Raw genomic sequence first — 22,701 nt, forward strand, 5'->3', positions numbered from 1 at the left:
TGTGGTTGTTGTTAACTGCCATCAAATCAGCTTTGACTTATGGTGACCCTATGAATGGGATGCTTCCAAGCCATTCTATCCCCAGTAGCCCTGCTCAGGTCTTACAGACTCAAAGCCATTGCTTCCCTATCTGGAATGTCATCTTCTTCTTTTTCTACTGCCCTCAAGTTTTATTTTTGTAATACCTGACTCTACAAACCATTTGTTACATTCACACCTAAAGGACCTACATTTAAATTCAGGAAAATGATCTTGATTCCAGACTGCCACTAAAACTAAGCCCATTTACATGCTGTCCTATTCATAAAGGTAATATTTCTCCCAAATACAAAAGACGTGAGAATCAAGATCAGCATCTGAGTTTATTCCCCCTCCCTCAAGTGCTTAGCATGCTACATTAACCTAACAATGCTTAAACGTGTGGACATTTTTCACAAGACATTTTCATGCAACTCAACAGCTGTAACTGGCTTTACATTGACACTATACATGTTTCCATTTAGCTATATGAAAAGAATAGCGGTTGAGGTGTCTCCAAAATGTCCAAGCTTGAACAGCATGTGGATAGTTCATTTTTAGTCTTTTGTGGCTCTTGGTTTTACCGCCATTATGATTATGGTCATAAAGACACTAAGGTCCCTGTTTAGTCCATTGGCCACTAAATTATTTGCTTTTTACATGTCTAGATCCTGAGGAGTCCTCTCTTTGAACACTGCATTCAAGTACAATATCAACATTCCCAGTTGTCTAAAAGGCCAGATTTATCTGTTCCATTTTAAATGTTCCACAGTCTTTGTCACACATACGCTTAAAATTCAACATTTTTTCTTTTACTTTTGTAATAAACTTTCAGTACTAAAGCCATGAAGTAGTAGCTATTTGGCATTTTCCAGTGAAGTGCAAGAAAACAAATAAGTTATGTTTTTATTGCTAGGAGATAGTAGCAAGCAGAGTCACTTTTTTATACAATTCAAGGGGTCCTGATTCCTTCCTCCTGATGGCTAGTAGTTCTACCGTGCTTCAAAATATCATTGCAAATTGTTATTCTAAGAAGATGTGTTTAATATTCTGGAGTCTGAGGAATCAGATCTTTCATCATAATCATCTTCTGCATAAATAGGCTGTTTTGAGACAATTGGACATCCGTCATCTGGGATGGAGATCCTAGGATCCTCTGAAGGACGTGTAGGAAGGACGGGAGAACTTCGGAAAACACTGGTAGAATTAGCTGAGAAAGGGCTGACATACTGGGACCTCAGTTGGTACTGCTGCTGGAGAGTCATGGTGTTCCACAAAGTAACATCATTGGGCAGAAAAGGACTGGACTGGTTTCTTGCCAAAGTATTCCTCAGCATCAGTGGATATCTGGGTGGTTGTGGAAATGGGTGCTGTAAGGGGACAGCCAGAGGGTTTGGCACAACGTTAGTAGTATCAGCAGAAAACCTCAGTGTGTCTGGGACTCGAAAAGCAGACCCCACAGACCACTTTGAGGAAGAAATGGGATACGAACTGAGGGTGTGTTCAAAGAGGTGCCCATTCGAAGGTAAAACCAGACCATCCGACTCAGCAGAAGTTCTGTCTCCTGCTATGGAGGACCTGCTGGACAGAAGGACTTCCACTGCACCCACCAGATCACCTCCGCAGCCTTTCAAGATCAGTTCAAGCACCGTTGGCTTTTGGTTTGGGAAAATCTTTTTCAACACCTCAAGGGGTGGCCGGTTGGCTTTCAAGCCAAAAGGCAGAGAAACAGTCCCAGATGGACCTTCAATCAAAAGGTGGTTTTGTTCTGGTTGGTACTTGGGGCTCTCGGGTCTACTGTCAGCACTCCCACTGTTTTTCTGGACAGCATAACCAACCTCATCGACAGAAACAATTTCAGGGCTCTCAGGGGCGAAACTGCTCTTGGCCTTTGTCACATCTGGGGAACTCCTTTGGTCTGCGTCTTTGTCACTGTAGGTCTCAGCACTGTCTCCTCCGCTGACATCACCCAACCTTTCTTCAGTCATGTCTGTAAAAACAAAGAGCAGCTTGGTTATGCTTATAGATACAAGAATACAGGCATGACTGCCTACATTTCTTTTGATACATAAAGAAGTGCATGAAAAGTTCCAGATTCAGCAAGCACTAGAGAAGCTGTTTTAATCAATGAGATCCATTGCCCTAACTAACCCAGAAGTCTTTTCGGTTCTGGCTGGCAAACTGTTCCTCTATCCTTTACTAGAGTTATTGCCTTTCAGGTGATCTAGCTCTCACAACAAATAAAGTTATGCAAAGGAGGAAACCATTGATGTGACTACTATCTAGAATATCTTTCTGTAATGATTTATAATTGTTAGTCACAACTAAGTTAATTTCTACAGAGAGTTAAGACCAACATTGGATTTAGTTCATTATTTCCATCTGGTTTTTTTTCTTACACATAGGTAGGCATCTACATATGAGCCAATTTCTTCCTAACCCATACAAAGGTCTCATTATCCTCAATGCATGCAAAAATATTTTATTTTTTCCTCAGCTACAAGTGATATCACATCCTATTGCCATTTCAGATGCCAAATATACTGTTGTCGTTTGGATTGATAAAGGGTATCTGACATGAGAGGCGGGTTCTGGGTGATGTTGGAAAGCTTTAAGCATTATCCTGGGGCAATATTCACCTGAAAATCGATCTTTTTTTTTTTAACTTGGAAAGGCTTTGAGAAGTGGACAAGGGATTTTCACAATGAGTTTTTTTCATGTCAGGAGTGACTTGAGAAACTGCAAGTAGCTTCTGGTGTGAGAGAATTGGCTGTCTGCAAGGACGTTGCCCAGGGGATGCCCAGATGTTTTTGATGTTTTACCATCCTTTGGGAGGCTTCTCTCATGTCCCCGTATGGGGAGCTCCCCAGATTCGAACTGGCAACCTTCGCATCAGCAACCAACCTTCAGATCAGCAGTCCTGCTGGCAGAAGGGTTTAATCCATTGCGCCACCAGGGGCTCCTACAATGAGCTGAAGGAACATGACAACAATAAACAATATACTCTTTCCCCTCATAGTCCAAGGCCCTTTCTACACTGCCATATAATCCAGATTATCAAAATAGATAATCCACATTTTCTGCTTTGAACTGGATTATATGAGTCTACACTGCCATATAATCCAGTTCAAAGCAGATAATGTAAATTTTATAAGGCAGTGTAGAAGGGGCCTTGGTTGAAAGGTTTATTAAAATCATAAGTGTGGATAACTCATGAATACTAAAGGAAACATTACAGCTAGAAGATGTTCATTGTGATTTCAGTGAAATGTGTCATGTTAATGAATATATTAATCTCTTTGCTGTTACAAGTCCTATTCTTTTATATTACACTAAGACAGTCTAGATACATTATTAAAACACTCTACATGTCTTTTGCTGGCCAATATGCCACTTATTCTGTACTTCTGTAGTGGCAGGAAACAAAAGATTATTTTAAAAAATAGATCAGCATGCTTTCCTGTTATATCAATTATTATGTCAACCCAGTACTCACAATTCTTTCTTTCTAAATATTGGGTTGATTCTTCTATTATTTTATTTCACATGTTGCAGGTTTCAATTGCAATCTTAATATTCCTCATCAGCATGGCAGCTCTTAAACATGACATACACTAATAAATCTATCTAACCTGGGATGTTATATTTTTAATTACACCTTCAGGAGTCACTCAGTCAGCATCTGAGCTGGCTGAGATTTCTGAGAGTTTTCGCCCCCCAAAATCTATCTCTGGGATCTACCAAGAGAATCCAGTAATTTGGGCTGAATTAATATATGAGTTTCTCTCTAATGATGAGAAACCTGTGGAAGCTGTTTTATACAAAGTCAGACCATTGATCCTTCTAGCCCATTATTGGCTGGAAATAGCCTGCAGTCTGAATTCTTTCTTTGCCCACCAAGACCTCTGATTTCCCAGTCAAATGTTAACTAGGTTTGTCCTTTCTCATCTTCCAAAATCATATGAGATGAAATGTGTTTAGGATAGCCTACTGACAATGAAACTATTATGTGTTTCATGCATCCACACTGACTTTTTTTAGTCTTCAGTGATACACAACTTGCAGCTACATCACTTCCTATTGTTCTGGATACTGGTGGCTCCCATATTGATGGACCTGTGGATCCACTCTGGAGTTTAGTCTGAGGTTTTTAAGCTGCTCTCAATGATGCTGAACTATTTTAGAGGTGAATTTCAGCAACTTGGATAGTTCAAACTAAAATCCAGAGTAGATGGCGGAACACCTTTATTATGGCTTCTATTTTTTAAAAAGCCTGCTTGCATTCACCTGTAAAGAGACAAGAACCCCTTGCACACCAGTGCATGGATATCTGGCTTCTTCATGCTAATTCTTTGGGAAGCTGAAAACAACCCAAAAGACTGCTCTGGGACAGATGACTGATGAAGATTTATTCTGGCCCTTCTCACACATTTATGCAGAAACTGCTGACTAGCTGGCAGGGAAGAATTTCTCATCAATGCTCTTTGATTGTATTTTGCAAACAAAATGCCTGTTGCCTGGTAACATTTCACTTGAGCCTGACCTTCCCCAAAAGTTATTGCTATCAGATTCGATTTACACTGTCCTCCTGTGATTACTGTAATCTTTTAAACTGGGAAGTTCATATATCAGGAGGTGGAGGGGATGTGTGCGAGTCAATAGCACTTTTATCCATCAGATTTATAAGCTTTCTACAGCTCAAAGAGGAGTTTGTTTAGGTTTTCAGCCCAGTTTCCTGCAGATATCTGTCTAGCAGCACCTTCCTAAAACTGATGAAGAGGCCAATGAAGGCTTCAAGGATACTATTGGCTGGAAGGTAAGACACATGCAGCACGATAAGATGGTGAGTCTTATAGAATGGATGTGGACTCAGTAATGGAAAAGTGTTAGGATCATTCTGGGTGGATGACCCAGTGACAAAAAACAGAGCAGAAGTGAGGAAGATATGGTCTCTGATCCTTTCTATAGATACTGCTGTGATCCTAGACGTGTCTGTTCAGAAGTACAGTAGAGTCTCACTTATCCAACATAAACGGGCCGGCAGAATGTTGGATAAGCGAATATGTTGGATAATGAGGAGAGATTAAGAAAAAGCCTATTAAACATCAAAATAGGTTATGATTTTACAAATTAAGCACCAAAACATCACGTTTTACAACAAATTTGACAGAAAAAGTAGTTCAATACACAGTAAAGCTATGTAGTAATTACTGTATTTACGAATTTAGCACCAAAATATCACGATTTATTGAAAACATTGACTACAAAAAGGCGTTGGATAATCCAGAATGTTGGATAAGCGAGTGTTGGATAAGTGAGACTCTACTGTAAGACTCATTTAGTTCAAAATAATTCACTCTCAAGTGAAGGCTACTGTTGAATGTCATCCTGGACTCTACAAGTCTCAAGTCCTCAATGAGTAATTAGACTACAGAATAGGATTAGAATGAGGGAACCCTCTCTCTATTCCCATGCATGCCCAGAAGGGGTCTCCCCCCCCCCACTCTACTCTTCTTCTCTTGTTTACTGTCACCTCCCCATTTGAAGATGTAGCAATGTGATATCTTTGAGGTATGAGGTAACTTCCTCTCTATTGGAATGTTTATTGCCCCTGGGCTTTGACCACATGGTCAGCCTCCATTTGGGTCTTTTCTGCCTTTTGCTTTTCTTCTGAGAGGATCCATTTTGCCATTCTCCAGGCAAAATGTAGCTATTTTGATATTTTGTTATTTTACCTTCTTACCTTCCTTAGAAGATAGCCTAGAGAGCTAGTTAGCTCCAAGACCTTTTTCTGTCTACAATGGATTTCTTTTTACCACAATAAATATTTTGAACCTATAATTGTGACTCTGCAAGCCTTTGCCATCCTAAGCAACAAAGGCTTATCCCAGCTCACCACAGGTAAGTTTCTGCTGCTCAGGAAGTGTGCTTCTGCCACTCTGCTGTATTGTATGTGGAATCGCCCCAAGAGTGGGTTATTTTGAGTCTAACCTCTCAATAGATTCCCAACAGCTACAACCTACAACTTCTCAAAATTGAGTGATGAAAAAAGATTGGGCAGGAATGGCAAACTGGGCCTCATGAACAAGGAATAGATAAGACCTAAACAATGGATGGCTGAGTCCCACTCTTTTCAACAGAAGTAACTACAGCTATCCCTCCACATTCACTGGGGATAAGAATACTAAACTCCAGCAACAGTGATTTTTTTTTTACCATAAATAAAGAAATTGCTAATTGTTTTAATTTATTTTATAGGTCTTCCAGCATCACTGTATGATCAATCTCTGCTGGACGTTGGCCACAGAGTTGCATTGGAGGACCTATTGTGTCCCTAACCCCAGGCATGACTGCAGGACAATGTTTCTCAAACTGTGCACCTCCAGGTGTTTTGGACTTAGCTCCCAGAAATCCGAGCCAGCTTACCGGCTAGTGGGAATTGTTGGAGCTGAGATCCAAAACATCTGAAGAAGCATAGCTTGAGAAACTGTGCTATAGGAGGTTGTTCATACAGTTACACTGGAGGATCTAGAAATTCTTAGCAAGAATTTTAAAAATCAAACCCATTAATAATCAGATCTGCAAAAGTCAAAACCATAAATGTGGATGGATAAGTATCTTGCTCACATTTTACAGTCAAATGTGCAGTGGATTTGATTTGTGCATACCAATCAATCATATTGTGTGTATGTGTTTATGGTGACTCAAGGAATTTCATGTGGTTCTCTTAGGCAAGGAATAGTCTCAAAGAATTTTGCCAGTTCCATCCTCTGAAATATAGCCTACGGCACCTAGTATTTATCAGTCTCTTATCCAAGTACTAACTGTTGGGAATTTATTGAGTGGTTAGACTCAAAATAACCCTCTCTTGGGGTGATTCCTCAAAAATACAGCAGAGTGGCAGAAGCACACTTCGTGAGCAGCAGAAACTTAGTGTGGTAAGCTAGGACAAGCCTTTGTTCCTTGGGATGGCAAAGGATTGCAGAGTCTCCGTTATAAGTTCAAAATATTTATTGAGGTAAAATGAAATCCATTGTAGATAGAAAAGGTTCTTAGAGCTAACTAGCTCTCTAAGATAGCTTCTAAGGAAGGTAAGAAGGTAAAAATAACAAAATATCTAAATAGCTACATTTTGCCTGGAGAAGAGCAAAATGTGTCTTCTCAGGAAGGAGACAAAAGGCAGAAGAAGGGCTGACCAAGTGGTCAAAGCCTTGGGGCAATTAACATTCCAAAGGTGGAGGAAGTTACCTCATCCCTCAAAGAGATCACATTACTACAACAAAAGAGGAAGTAATGGTAAACAAGAAAACAAGAGTAGAAAACAGGAAAGGCCTTTCTAGGCATGCATGGGAATACAGAGAGGGTTCCCTCATTCTAATCCTATCCTCTACCTAACTAGTTATTGGGGACTTGAGACTTGTGTGGTTCAGGATGACAACCAACACTAACAACTCTATTTAGTTTCCAAGATCAAACAGAATCCAGTGCCTTTAGGGTATTTAGGATCCTTCCAATGTGGTTACAGCTTTTGTTTATTTTACTGAAAATAAGAAATGAAAGTTATTCAGGAACCCTAAACTGTGCAGTTTGTGCTGAGCATTCACTAGATCTATTCTAATAAATTTTCCCTGGAATAAGACATGATGATGAGACAAGATAGTTAAGCCATGCTGCTCTAATTTGGCAGATGTTTCATGATGCCTCATGAATTACATCCTGTTCGTTTTAATTCTTTTGGGAGAGTGTTATCAAGAAATTATAGAATCTAAATTCTAGAGATACTTTCTCACTTGTCAATTCAAGCAGAGTAGGGTATGTTCAAATTAAGTCAATCTGATGAAACAGATGAACACACCAGACACACACACCTTTGTAAGACACTCCATGAATAATGTAATACACAAGCCAATACATTAATGTATGCCCCTCCAAACATTTTGAAGTACAGCTCCCAGTAGCCCTAGGCAATGTAGAGGCAAGGAGTAATGGGGGCTTCAGCCCATCTCTTCATTACACACACCACTTAAAGCAAGTCTCCTGAAAAATATTTGAAAAGGAGGCTGTTATCCAGCACTCCAAACCTAAACTTATTTACCAAGTAAAGGGTGCTTACTCTGGAAATATGTTCAGGCTCAAAGTGCTGGGGTAGATCTTCTTTTTTAAATAGCTCCTGCAGGACAAGACTGGCATAGGTTTCAATATTTTCTGTAATGCATCTTTGGTCATTATACAGAACAGCATACTATAACAATAATGTTTGTCACTTCTTGCCAAAAAAAGGTCCCAAACAAAGGAGAAATTAAGAACTCTTCTTGATTTAATTTTGTCCCCTAAGCAAAAACATTTGGAAGAGAAGTGATACTTACTAAATATATGTTGTTTATAAAGCCTACCTATTAAAATGGAAGCTCTATATTGCAAAATGGCTACTTACAGGCCGTCCCCAAGTTACAAATATCCAATTTACAAACTACTCATAGTTAAAAAGGGGGGTGAAGCAACAGGAAGTGAGAGAAATCTGCCCCTAGAAAGTGAAATTCACTCATGAAAGAGTTATTGTGGAGAAAGGAGGTCTCCACTGAAGCTTTATGACAAATTCTTGTTTCCACAAGAAGCCCATTTTTTCAAAATCCAATAATCACAAGAACAGAAAGTGAGGTGAAATCTTCTCAAGATGGGCACAGATGGCAAAACAAACATCATAAGGTTTTTAGCCCTTCCATGCACTAAAAAGTGTACTTGTTCTGACTTACACACCATTTCAATTTAATATTGTTCTTAACTTTGGGACTGCCTGTATATAGTTTAGAAACTTTAGACATTCTGGATTAATATCACAGTGAGCAGGCAAATATGCAACCCCAGAATACTGAAATATTTCTATTCATTCCATCTAGGAAGGATAGGAGCAAAAGCACCCTGAGATTTTATCATTGCAGGGAGATGCAACTTCAGGTGCATCTACACTGTGCAGTGAATGCAGCTTCACACCACTTTAGCTGCTATGGCTCAATGCTGTGGAATCATGAGAATTGTAGCTTGGTGAGGTAATAGCACTCCTTGGTAGAAAAGGCTTGTATAAAGGCAATTTTGTGGCTTTCACATACACCGCTCCTACTTTGTTGGAAATAGCAACCTCCCAAACCTACACTATTTATTTGTCAATGTATATATTTGCTAAGCTGTATTTATGTGTATATTGATTTGCCAGTTTGACTGTACCTCTTTGGTGTAGGAGAGACAATAGACATGTGACTGTATGAGCATGTTCAGACTCAGGACTCCATTTTGTATTCAGTATGTTTTTGGTCTCCAATTAAAGCAGATGTATGTGCTTAGACTTCAATGGAAACTGTTTTGCATCAGACCTCAATGAAGGTGGCTGCATATTGCTGTTTGGACTTCAATATAGAAATATGTTTATGGACTTCAATGAGTACTAGTATAGACTATAGACTATTGATTAAGAATGATAACCTGTGTACTCAACACAGAGAAGCTACATCCTATCCATTACTGAACTGCCTGTATGGTGAATTAATAAAATATGTTTATAAGTAAACAAGATATATTATTTTTCAAATAAGACTTTGTTTTTTATCTCTGTATATTTTAAACTAAGAGGTTTCAAGGGAGTGTATATCTTTTGGGCAATTACAATTAAAGCTGGAACTGTAAAAGAAAAAAAGAAAAAAAATCTTCTGATAACCAAATATATTTTATAGTGGCATGTCTTTGTCCTTGGCAGTTCAAAGACATTGTTTTTCAGTCTAACAGCTGAGTTACCTGTGTGCCATTACATGAATGCTTGTGAATATCACTTGTTCAAAGAGCTGACTTCTAACAAGGTCACGCTTTCTAGTGGCTTTCAAAAGGTGGACTCCACATATTCATGGAGATTCACATTTGCCAAATTGATGTAACATCATTTTTCCTTTTCAACAAGGTTATCATTGCCATTTATTTCCAAAAGAATATGTGCCCAAAGACTGGGTATGGTTATTTTCCAATGTAAAGACCTTGCAAAACGATAGTTCCCACTTTTCTATAGCATTGAGCCCTGGCCTTGAAAGGAATGTTAAAATGCATTTATTCTACTGCATCCACACACTCAAATTTGCTCTTCAAGGGTATATTTTTAAAAATAACATGAGAATGAATGCAGACTTTAACTCCCATGGCCCAGTGTTAAAGAATCATGGGAGTTTTTGTTACTTAACCTCGGAGGAAGAACAGCATTGAAAGTACAGTAGAGGCATTTATGCCAATGTAAAGCCGCTCTTGCCCTTTGAACAGAGCTGCCCCGGCAAAGACGCCTTCTCCCCAATGCCTTGGTCATTCCAGGCCGTCCACAGCATCCCTGAGTATAGCCAACTCAAACTAGGCAATAGAGATCAACACTGCCAAACAATGCAGTTTGAGCAGCATTATATGGTCAGTGTAGAGCCATATAATATAGTTCAGTGCAGTTCAGACTGCATTATATGAGCCTACACTGAGCATACAGTACAGTTCAAGCTGCATTCTATGGCCATGTAGATCCTGCCTGACCTAGTCTTCTTTTATTTTCTTAAATAAAGATTTTTCAGAAGTAAACACAGTACATCTCTAAGACCCAGTCCTGGAGAATGAAGGACTCTTTCAGCCTTCTGACTCACAACAAGACAGCTAAATAATAATAATCTGAATTGCAGAAAAGGGTGCATTCTACAATGTAGAATGAATGCGGTTTGACACCACTTTAACTGCCAGAGCATAATGCTATGTATGCATTCCTGGGCTTTGTCGTTTGTATTTTAAATTGTATCTCTCCTTTGGGAGAGATAAAGCGAGATGTAAATAAACCGAACCCAAACTAGACAGAAGAATCTTCAGCTGCATCTATACTGGAGAATTAATGTAATTTTACACCATTTTAATTGCCATGGTTCAAAGCTGTGGAATCATAGGACTTGCAGTTTTACAAAGTCTTCAGCCTTCACTGCCAATTACATCATTATTATATTATTATTATTATTATTATTATTATTATTATTATTATTATTATTATGTAATTGGCAGTGAAGGCTGAAGACTTTGTAAAACTGCAAGTCCTATGATTCCACAGCTTTGAACCATGGCAATTAAAATGGTGTAAAATTACATTAATTCTCCAGTATAGATGCAGCTGAAGATTCTTCTGTCTAGTTTGGGTTCGGTTCTCTTAAATATTATGATTCTTGGTGTTGTGGAAGGCTTTCATGGCCGGAATCACTGAGTTGCTGTGAGTTTTCCAAGCTGTACGGCCATATGCCAGAAGCATTCTCTCCTGACGTTTCGCCCACATCTATGACAAGCATCCTCAGAGGTTGTGAAGTCTGTTAGAAACTGGGTAATTGGGGTTTATGTTTGAGGCAGATGTGAATGTTGCAATTACCCACATTGATTAGCATTGAATGGCCTTTCAGCTTCAAGGCTTGGCTGCTTCCTGCCTGGGGAAACTTTTGTTGGGAGGTGTTAGCTGGCCCTGCTTGTTTCTTGTCTGGAATTCCCCTGTTTTGGAGTGTTGTTTTTTATTTACTGTCCTGATTTTAGAGTTTTTTTTAATTTCTAAAGTGTTTTTTTAAATGTTGTAAGTGTCCCTTTCGTTACTATAACTAAGTTAATGAATTCTTCATTACATTTCATTCAAGTATTTTATGAAAATTGTGTTTCTTTACTTTCTTTCTTTCCTCCTCTTCCTCCTCTTGCTTCTATTAGTTGTTTTGCTTTAAGTTCTCCACGCAGGCTTGATCTACACTGCCAAATAATGTAGCTTGAACTGCATTATTATGGTGACAAATGTAAAGGTTTTCCTCTGACATTAAGTCTAGTCGTGTCCAACTCGGGGGTTGATGCTTATCTCCATTTCTAAGCCGAAGAGCCTGTGTTGTCCATCCACGCCTCCTAGGTCATGTGGCCGAAGCAGTATCTATTTATCTACTCACATTTGCATGTTTTCAAACTGCTAGATTGACAGAAGCTGGGCCTAACAGCGGGAGCTTACCCTGCTCCCCATTCGAACTGCGTACATTTCTGTCAGCAAGTTCAGCTGCTTAATCCGCTGCGCCACCGGAAGCAATTATAGGGTCAATGTAGACACATATAATGCTGTTCAATGCAGTTCAAACGGCAGTATATGGATCTGATTCTACATTGACCATATAGTGCAGTTCAAACTGCATTGTTTGGCATTGCAGATACAGCCAGAGTTAAGGGACTGTATTCAAAAAGAAAAAGTGAGACTTATTTCAGATACATACATAAATTTAGGAAATAAACTGCCCCTGAAGAAAGAGAACCCGTCTAGTTGATGGTACAAACTTCTTTCTTCAACGCAGACTTTCCTTTTATACAGACTAACAGGGCGATCGTTGTTTCCATAAATACGAATTCGCAGTAATAAGTAAAGGTGAAATGCATCTGCCGCAGGCCCCTTCCACGCAGCTGGAAAAAAAATCCCACATTTTTTGCTTTGAACTGGAATATATGTCAGCGTGGAGTCAGATAACCCACACAGCCATATAACCCAAAATATCAAGGCAGAAAATCCCACAATATCTGCTTTGAACTGGGTTATCTGAGTCCACACTGTCATATGTTCCAATTCAAAACAGATAATGTGGGATTTTATTCATCTGTTTGGAAGGGGCCCCAGTTCAAAGCAGATATTGTGGGTTTTTTTGCCTTGGTATTCTGGATTATATGGCTGCGTGGAAGGGCCCTCAGAGGACTGGCTTTCCCCACTTCTCCCCTCTCCTCTTTTGTAAGGGAGCACAATCTTTGGGACGACTTGGATCTCGATCAAGGGAGAAGCATTGCATCATCATCATCATCACTGTCGTCAACATCATCACCGTCATCTTACAGATGCTTACTCAGAGCTCAACCCAAGTACTCCCAAGAAAGTGGAGATATAGGATACGAGCTATCAAGGGGTCTGGGAGTATTCGCGAATTAAACAGAAAAATAGTCACCCCTGACACGGCTTGTGTCCCTGCCCGCCTCAATCGCTCCGGTTTACCAGAGCACTGTTATTAATACTACAGTATTAGTTTTGGTCTGCTGAGGGAGAAGAGGTGTCTCTGCTGGGAGGAACAGATGTCGGGTTGGGAAATAACGACTTTAATCCCCTCTCAAGAGACTGTACAGTGGAGGGGGGCTTTCTGAGGCCATTGCCGGCTTCGGGTGCATCTAGATGGGCAAACTTGGAACCGCCAGGTGTTTTGGACTCCAACTCCCACAATTCCTAACAGCCTACCGGCTGTTGAAAGTGTAAATCTTTCAATTAATCACCTTGATTAACATTGAAAAGCCTTGCAGCTTCAAGAACTGGCTGATTCCTGCCTGGGGCGGTGTTAACTGACACTGATTATTTCCTTTCTAGAATTCCCGTTTTCAGTGCGTTGTTCTTTATTTACTATCCCGATTTTAGAATTTTTTAAATACTGGTCTAGTAGCATTAAATAAATTCTGTCTACTCCTATTTAAAAATTCTAAAATCGGGACAGTAAATGAAGAACAATACTCTGAAGACAGGGGGATTCCAGACAAAAAACAATCAGGGCCAGTTAACACCTTCCTACAAAGGATCACCCCCCCCCCGCCCCAGGAAGCAGCCAGGCTTTGAAGCAGCAAGGCTTTTCAATGCTAATCAAGGCGATTAATTGCAACATTCACACTTGCCTCCAACAGACAGGAGTTCTTTGTCCTGATTTTAGAACTTTTTTAAAAGCGGCATTGCCCAAACATGAAAGGCACTGCAGACTAACTCAACCAGAGAAGTCAGCCAGAACAGAGTGTTTGATGAACCAACCTGGACACAGTATATGATTTGAGAGCACAGAAATGCTGGACCACTCTGACAACCACCACGTCAGGCTACACAGAGAAGCCTTTGAAATCCACAAGCATGTGGACAATTTCAACAGAAAGGAGGATGAACATGACCTAATCTGGCTACCAGTATTAAAGAACTCTAAATTTAGCACCTCGACAAATTACAGATTCCATAATTCCACAGCATTGAACCATGGCAGTTCAAGCGCTGCCAGAGTAAAGTGTACACGTTTTCTGGGTGTGATTCTCGCCTTGAGAGGATAGGGCCCCTTCGCGCTTAGGCGTCCCGAAATCCGGATTTCGTAAAACTGGCGCCGAGTGACGCCCGTTGAAGGGCCGAGGAAGCATTGTACAGCCTGCTAGATCTCCTTCCCCCGTCCCCAACCCCCATTTAGCCTTCATGTTGCTTTAATCAAAGTCTCCTGTTCTAATAACTCGTTATTTAGGTTTCCTCTGCGGTCCGCAAACTGATGCCAAAGAAAGTGTGTCGGTGTCCCCGCGCTCTCTTGGAACATTTATTTCGCTGAAAATTATTCCCATACCATTGCAGTGGACTTCATAATTACACCCTTTCTCTGCCCCCTCCTCTAACACACAAACTATTGGTTCTAAAAGAAACCCAAAATATCCATCCCAGAGGCTTGATTTTACAGTCGAGTTTTGCAGATCCCCATTTCATTACGGCGCCTTTCTTTTTCAAAAAGGTTATTATTAGACACACCGCTGTGTTGTCTAAGGCTCTTATGGCCGGAATCACTGGGTTGCTGTGAGTTTTCCGGGCTGTATGGACACGTTCCAGACGCATTCTCTCCTGACATTTCGCCCACATCCCTGGCAGGCATCCTCAGAGGTTGTGAGGTCTGTTGGAAACTAGGCAAGTGGGGTTAATATATCTGTGGAAGATCCAGAGTGGGAGAAAGAAGCCTCGTCTGTTGGAGGCAAGTGTGAATGGGGCAATTAATCACCTTGATTAGCATTGAAAAGCCTTGCAGCTTTAAAGCCTGTCTGATTCCTTCCTGGAGGAATCCTTTGTTGGGAGATGTTAGCTGGCTCTGATTGATTCATGTCTGGAATTCCCCTGTTTGAGAGTGTTGTTCTTTATTTACTGTCCTGATTTTAAGAGGGTTTTTTAAAAAAAATACTGGTAGCAGTAAACAAAATCTGGCTACCAGTATTTAAAAACTCTAAAATCAGCCAGAAAGTAAACGGTTTCCTCCCTCCCAAAAATAACCTAAGATGTTTGGTAAAGTTAAATTGGCTCCGCTGCCAAAGAGAAAACGGTTTTCATAACACGCACCCAGGTAGGGAAAGGTCTGGGTTCCTGAAAACTCAGGATACATCTACATTGTAGCATTAATGCAGTTTGAGATCCACTGCCCTGACCCAATGCTATGGAATTGTGTAGTTTGACACGGTCTTTAGCCTTCTCTGCCAAGTCACCAAAGTGCGAGGCCTGAGAATTGCGCCGTGGCAATTAAAGTGGTGCCAAAATGCATGAATTCTACGGTGTAGATTCACCCGGTTAATTCCCCCCCCCCCCCCCCGGCAGTCAAGGCGTCGATCCTAACTGCGGCATCAACGAAAGAAGCCCTGTTGTAGCCGTAGTTGAATCAGCCCCTCTGTAAATCCACCAATGCAACAGGATTTCTCTAGTCAAGACCAATTATAATCGGATCCAGGCCACTAGAGTCCTGGATTCACATCTCCGGATCCTTCCTCTCGGCCCAGGAGACTGTAAACTTGAAGCACCAAACTCTGAAGCAGTAAAGCCTCGGCAGGGAAAAAGCCAAAGTGACCCTAAAAGCCCCATCGAGCTTGCTCTCAAATAAATGCTCCCAAGATTGCGACCTGAAAGTCTCCTATTTCAATGGGTCAGAACTACGAAAGTATTCACACTCGCGACGGGTTTCTAGCGTAGCAAAATCGTTGTTCCTAACGTGCAAAATTTAGAACAGGTTCCAGATACCCTGGAAAATAATATTTATTGTTCTCCTACATCGGATAGCTTGGCAAACACTTCCCTGTGTCACCCCAGAGCTTGCTTTCTCCCAGCGCCCAGTGCCCATTCCTAAGGCCCGGGCCTCCATCCTTTGAAAGGACCCTCTTTCCTTTCCAATTGAAGGCTAATCCAGTTTCTTATTTTCAGAAAGTTTCCCGTGGATCTGTTGTCGAAGGCTTTCATAGCCGGAATCACTGGTTTGCTGTGAGTTTTCAGGGCTGCCAGAAGCATTCTCTCCTGACGTTTGGCCCGCATCTATGGCAAGCATCCTCGGAGGTTGTGAGGTCTGTTGGAAACTAGGCTAGTAAGGTTTATATATCTGTGGAAGGTCCAGGGTGGGAGAAATAACTCTTGTCTATTGGAGGCAGGTGTGAATGCTGCAACGAATCACCTTGATTAGCACTGAATAGTCTTGCAGCTTCAAAGCCTGGCTGCTTCCTGCCTGGGGGAATCCCTTGTTGGCCCTGATTGATTCATGTCTGGGATTCTCCTGTCTTCTGAGCGTTGTTCCTTATTTACTGTCCTGATTTTAGAGTTTTTTTAAATACTTGTTGCCAAATTTTACTCATTTTCATGGTTTCCTCTTTTCTGTCGAAACTGTCCCCATGCTTGTGCACTTCATAGTTTTTTAAATTCCCAAGGATCTTTCTCACCTCGTGGGACAAGGATCCTCATCCAAAAATGGAGGCCAAGCAGATTCGGCCAAGATTCAGGGGCGGGCCCAGAGTCAGTCGGCGGTCACCCTATGGAGGATTAACTGACACTGGCTCCCAAGCCACAGGCGCAACAGTTGTCATTTCTTCAGGCGCTGAGAAGCTGACCGTAAGGCCTCGTCTGCACTGACTATTTAATGTACTGTAATTCGAAGCTAATTTCCAATTGCAGCGATGGCCAGACGCAAAAGAAATCCCTTTACGCCGCATCAGTGAACTTGTGCGCTTTGTGTCATCACCCTCCAGATTTCAAACTGGTTCCAGGATTTCCTATATAATCATCTGCCCAAAGAAACCCCTTTCTTCCATTCTGGTCTGAAATTGCATTAAATGGTCAGTGTAGATGGGATGGGGCCTAACATTCTGAACAGGTGGACTCTAACCAAACTGTTTTCAGGACAGAGGAGGATGGTTAAAATGATCAAGGGTCTGGACAACAAGCCCTATGAGGAGCGATTTAAAGAGCTGGGCATGTTTAGCCTGCAGAAGAGAAGGCTGAGAGGAGACATGATAATGGCCATGTATAAATATGCGAGGGGAAGTCATAGGGAGGAGGGAGCAAGCTTGTTTTCTGCTGCCCTGGAGACTGGGACGCAGAACAAGGGCTTCAAACTACAGGAAAGGAGATTCCACCTGAATATGAGGAAGAACTTCCTCACTGTGAGAGCTGTTCGGCAGTGGAACTCTCTGCCTCGGACTGTGGTGGAGGCTCCATCTTTGGAGGCTTTAAGCAGAGGCTGGATGGCCATCTGTCCGGGTGCTTTGAATGTGATTTTCCTGCTTCTTGGCAGGGGGCTGGACTGGATGGCCCACGAGGTTTCTTCCAACTCTATGATTCCATGACGCTAAGAATTCACACACACACACACACACACAAACCCCACACACATAGCTGCTACATCTGGGGAAAACGAGACACCCCCATTACCTCATCTATATTACTATATAATGCAGTTTGAACTGGATTATATAGTCAGTGTACTGTATTCTCATATAATGCAGATTGAACTGAATTATAAGAGTCTACACTGCCATATAATCCAGTTCAACATAGGCCCCTTCTACACTGCCCTTTATCTGGGACCTAATCCTAGATTATCTGTTTATCCCAAACTATCTGGCAGTAGAGACTCATATAATCCATTTCAAAGCAGACAACCTGTTTTGGGTCTGTCTTATGATGTTGTTTATTATGTTTATCACGTTTAACTTTGTTGTATGGTGTTTTTTGACAAATTGATGTTTTTTATGTTCATGTTGGAAACCGCCCTGAGTCCTTTTGAGGAGATGGAGCGGTATATAAATAAAGTTTATTATTATTATTATTATTATTATTATTATTATTACTGACACAACGACATAGTATGACACAGCAAACAAGATAGATATGCTGGATTTCGTGTCACAAAACCACAAATCGAACACTTCCCAAGTGTTTAGGACTGTGTGATGTGTTGTTGTTGTTGTTGTTGTTGTTGTTGTTGTTATATAACCTGGGATCAGATCCTGGGATATAAGGTCAGTGTAGAAGGGGCCTCCGTTAATCTGAATTCTGAAACTGCATTACACGATAGTATAGACTCAACCTATATCTTCTTCCTTACAGCTAAAGAGTCCTGTCAGTTTCGAGGAGAATTCAGTGAGATTGACCTCCAAGTGCAGACGCAACAGCTGTCTCATCCTTCTTCAGGCGCGAAGCTGCAAAAAGCCAGAAGGAGGCTGATTGCAACTCCCTCGAGCAAGGAAACTCTGCACATGCTTAGTAGCACTGTCACTTAAACGGCTTTCCCCAGTTCGAGGACCTTCGTTGAGGGAACGCTTCCCTCAAACTGAGAAAGAGATGAGGATTCATCTCCTTGCCCCCAAACCTTCCACATCTGGGAAAAACTCGATTCCTCCTAAAGGTAAAGGTAAAGGTTTTCCCCTGACATGAAGTCTAGTTGTGTCCGACTCTGGGGGTTGGTGCTCATCTCCATTTCTAAGCCGAAGAGCCGGCGTTGTCCCTAGACGCCTCCAAGGTCATGTGGCCAGCATGACTGCATGGAGCGTACTGTAGTTACCTATCCATCTCACATTTGCATGTTTTCAAACTGCTAGGTTGGCAGAAGCTGGGGCTAATAGCGGGAGCTCACCCCGCTCCCCGGATCCGAACCTGGCAACCTTTCGGTCAGCAAGTTCCGCAGTTCAGCGGTTTAACCCGCTAGGCCACTGGGGGCTCCAGATTCCCCGTGCCCCATATCTTTTCTCCTTAAAGCTGGAGAGACCCAGAATTGTTCGCCTAATTAGTGTAAGGAGAATTCCAAGGGACAGAGACATGGGCGGAAGAGCGGGCTGCGAGAAGGGCAACTCTCTCTCCCCATGCTCAAAGCAACTGCCCTCTCACTTCATTCCTCGACCACGGCTTTTCCCAGTTCCAGGTCGGAACACTACTATCAAACTGCATTATGGGGAAAAATCTGTTCCTGGTTTGCAAGTGTTATTTGCTGTTTTATTGCGGCACTTACTGTTGAAAGTAGTTGTTATACTCCAGAAACTTCAATTTTGCAGCACCACAAACTGTGCTGAATTAATTGAGACACTTATGAGATATTCGTTGAAAAACTATAGCAAAATATGCTGCAGGGTGTCCCACAAAAACAAAGTTTGGGCAATGTGTTGTAGAAGACCCCTCAACCTCTGAGGATGCCTTCCATAGATGTGGGCGAAATGTCAGGAAAGAATGCTTCTAGAACATGGCCATATAGCCCGGAAGACTCACAACAACCCAAAGTTTGGGCACTTTAATAAACTTTTCCCAGGGGTTGCCCTGAGTTCTCCGAGCTGTATGTCCCAGAAACATTCCCTCCTGACGTTTCGCCCGCATCTATGGCAGGCATCCTCAGAGGTTGTGAGGTCTGTTGGAAACTAGGCAAGAGGGGTTTATATATCTGTGGAAAGTCCAGGGTGGGAGAAAGAACCCTTGTCTGTTGGAGACAAATGTTAATGTAGCAATTGGCCACCTTGATTAGTATTTAATGGCTACTAGTATTTAAAAAAAACTCTAAAATCAGCACAGTAAATAAAGTATAACTCTCTGAAAACAGGGGAATTCCAGACAAGAAACCAGGGCCAGCTAACACCCCCCAACAAAGGATCCCCCAGGCAGAAAGCAGCCAGGCGTTGAATCTGCGAGGCTATTCTATGCTAATCAAGGTGATTCGTTGCAACATTCACACCTGTCTCCAACAGACAAGAGTTCTTCCTCCCAGCCTAGACCTTCCACACATATATAAACCCCACTTGACTAGTTTTCAACATACCTCATTACCTCTGAGGATGCCTGCCATAGATGTGGGCGAAACGTCAGGAGAGAATGCTTTCGGAACATGGCCATACAGCCTGGAAAACTCACAGCAACCCAATGTTAACATTATGTAACAAAATTTGAAAAAAAATCTGTTCCTGGTTTGAAAGAGTGTTATTTCCTATTTAATTGTGTCTCATTTATTTGTGAAAGTAATTGTTATACTCCAGAAACTTCGTTTTTGCGGCTGCCACAAACTATGTTGAATTAGTTGAGAGTCTTATGAGATATTCATTGAAAAACTATCGCAAAATGTGCTGCACGATGTCCCGCAAAAACAAAGTTTGGGCAGTTTAATAAACTTCCCCATGTTTTTTATGATATAACCAATTAGGAAATGACACTGATAACCCAAGGACACAAATCGTGTTACCTAGGGCCAAGAATTCGTCCCCAAACCTTCCACATTGGGGGGGGGGGGGGGGAGGAGTAGATCATCCTCCTCTTGTAAGGGAAGAGAGTTAATTGCCCTCTCCACTCTGTCTTCCCTTCCTTATAGCAAAAGGTTTGGCTTTCCAGGTTTGGCTTTCAATATGATTTCAATATGAAATATGATTCAGACATAAATAATATTGTGATGCAATGAATTAGAATTTTTTTCCCTTCCCTGTGAATTGTTTACTTTTATGGTTTGTACGCTTACAGAATGTAACCTCTGAACCACGGTATTTAACTCCATTTTAAGCCAAATCAGTTTTTCAACACTTCATTGTTTTCTAACTTTGTGAAGTCTGGGTGTCTGGCTGCAGTTTGAATTGTATTAGAAGGTCAATGTAGACCAGGCATGGGCAAACTTGGGCCCTCCGGGTGTTTTGGACTTCAACTCCCACAATTCCTAACAGCCTACCGGCTGTTAGGAATTGTGGGAGTTGAAGTCCAAAACACCCGGAGGGCCCAAGTTTGCCCATGCCTGATGTAGGGTGATCAGTAGCAGTAGTAACTGCACAGCAGAGCCTTGCTAGCAATTGCACTTGTAGTGATCACATCTTTATGTTGTGAAGTGACACCGTCAGCGAGGCTCTGCCAAGGAACTGCGTTCATTCCAAGGGGAATTCAATGAGGCTGGTATCCAAGGAGCGGCAAAGACCTCCCCCCGCCCAATTGCCCCCTTTTCCTACCTGTTTTGGGCATCTGGGGCTGGAGGGCGGCGCTGGCGCTGGCGTTGGGGCTCTGCTCGGAGGCCCAGCGCAGGGCCACCTCGACGGCGGCGGCGGGGTTGCGGGGCGGGTGTCCCTCTGCGGGGAGGACCAGGAGGGCTCCCGCGGCGGGGGGCGGCGTCGGGGGCGCCGGGGCGGCGGAGGCTGCGGCGGATGCGGAGGCCCCCGGCGGGAGGGCGCGCAGGGAGTCCGGGAGGAGGCTCTCGAGGCTCTCGTTGGCCTGCTGCCTGCGGAGGGCCACCTGGGCGGCCATGACGCGCTGCCGCTCGATGATGAGGATGCACTTCTCGCAGGTGCAGTCCTTGAAGCGGCAGTAGCGCTTGTGGCCCTTGAGCCAGGAGAGCACGCCGTGGTTGCGGCACCGCGCGCACTTGGGCGTCCGCTGCAGGGGCGCCCGCGAGGGCTGCGAGACCGGCGCCCCCATGTACAGGTAGGGAGAGCCGTAGCCGTTCATGGCCGAGGAAGGGGAAGGCGAGCCCACGCCGCCAGGGACTCCCCCGCAGGCGCCTCAGACCCGACTGGGCTGCCCGGACGCCTTCCCCGCCTCTCCCTCCCTCCCTCCGACGCTCCTCCTCCTCTCGCTCCACTCGCCTCGCTCTCCCGCCCTTTCTCGCCCTGGAGGAATGGAGAGAGACAGAGGGAGAGAGAGAGAGAGAGAGATCACGGCGGGAGGAGGGAGGCGACTTGCCCTGCAGATGGACTCGCCCATTGCGCCCCAGCTTGAAATGCGAAGGGGAGGAGAGGCCATTATGTCAGGGCGGGGGTGAGCGGCCCTTCTTCGGGGATAGGATTTTACCTGTAGTCCGAGAACATGTGGATTCTGGTTCGACTCTTTTCCCAAAGGACTACAGGACTTGGTACTCTATCTTTCTATCCAACTAGTGTTATGTGTGTGCATACACATGTATGTGTGTGACCTACCTAGGTAGGTACCTATGAGTCGAGTCTATGATTTATTTAGTTATTTATTATTTACAGCATTTATATTCCGCCCTTCTCTCCTGGAAGGGGACTCGGGGCGGATCACATTACACATTTAGGCAAACATTCAATGCCGTGACATAGAACAGAGACAGAGACAAGAAGCAGACACCGGGCTGGCCTCGAACTCATGACCTCTTGGTCAGTGTGATTTGTTGATTTGTTGCAGCTGGCTTGCTTTCCAGCCTGCGCCAAGCCCGGTGCTATGATTCTATTTATCTACCCATCTAGCTATCCACATGTGACCTACCTACCTATGAGGCTATTATTCTGTCTATCTAGCCATCTAGCTCTTTATGTATCCACCTAGCTAATTCTGTCTGCATAATATCAATCTATCAATCGATCCAATATGTGTGCATAGCATATATATCCTAAAGAGAACATGTGTTTTCATGCGAAGGGGGAGGAGAGGCCATTGTGTCAGAGCGGGGGTGAGCGGCGTGCCAGAGCCGCCCTTCTGCGGGGTTAGGATTTTCCCTGTAGTCCGAGAACATGTGGATTCTGGTTCGACTCTTTGCCCAAAGGACTACAGGACTTGGTACTCTATCTTTCTATCCAATTAGTGTTATGTGTGTGTATACACATGCATGTGTGTTACCTACCTAGGTAAGGTACCTATGAGTCGAGTCT

General features: G+C 42.9%; 1 protein-coding gene across 1 annotated transcript; it reads right to left on the bottom strand.

Annotated features, from left to right (window-relative positions):
* Positions 1-343: 343 nt before the first annotated feature.
* Positions 344-21,608, bottom strand: dmrt3 (doublesex and mab-3 related transcription factor 3). The gene is made up of 2 exons (XM_003216487.3): positions 21,049-21,608; positions 344-2,008 (listed from the first exon to the last, which is right to left on the bottom strand). Exons 1-2 carry the CDS (start codon positions 21,539-21,541, stop codon positions 1,047-1,049), a joined length of 1,455 nt encoding a protein of 484 aa, XP_003216535.1. The 5' UTR covers positions 21,542-21,608; the 3' UTR covers positions 344-1,046.
* Positions 21,609-22,701: the final 1,093 nt, after the last annotated feature.

The sequence above is a fragment of the Anolis carolinensis genome, chromosome 2 (assembly GCF_035594765.1).
Source record: "Anolis carolinensis isolate JA03-04 chromosome 2, rAnoCar3.1.pri, whole genome shotgun sequence".
Taxonomy (NCBI): Eukaryota; Metazoa; Chordata; class Lepidosauria; order Squamata; family Dactyloidae; genus Anolis; species Anolis carolinensis.

Excerpts from the sequence above, each read along its gene's own strand:
- dmrt3 (XM_003216487.3), bottom strand. The coding sequence starts at position 21,541 with ATGAACGGCTACGGCTCTCCCTACCTGTACATGGGGGCGCCGGTCTCG. Across the intron at positions 2,009-21,048 it reads GCCCCAGATGCCCAAAACAG|ACATGACTGAAGAAAGGTTG; the intron begins GTAGGAAAAGGG and ends TTGTTTTTACAG.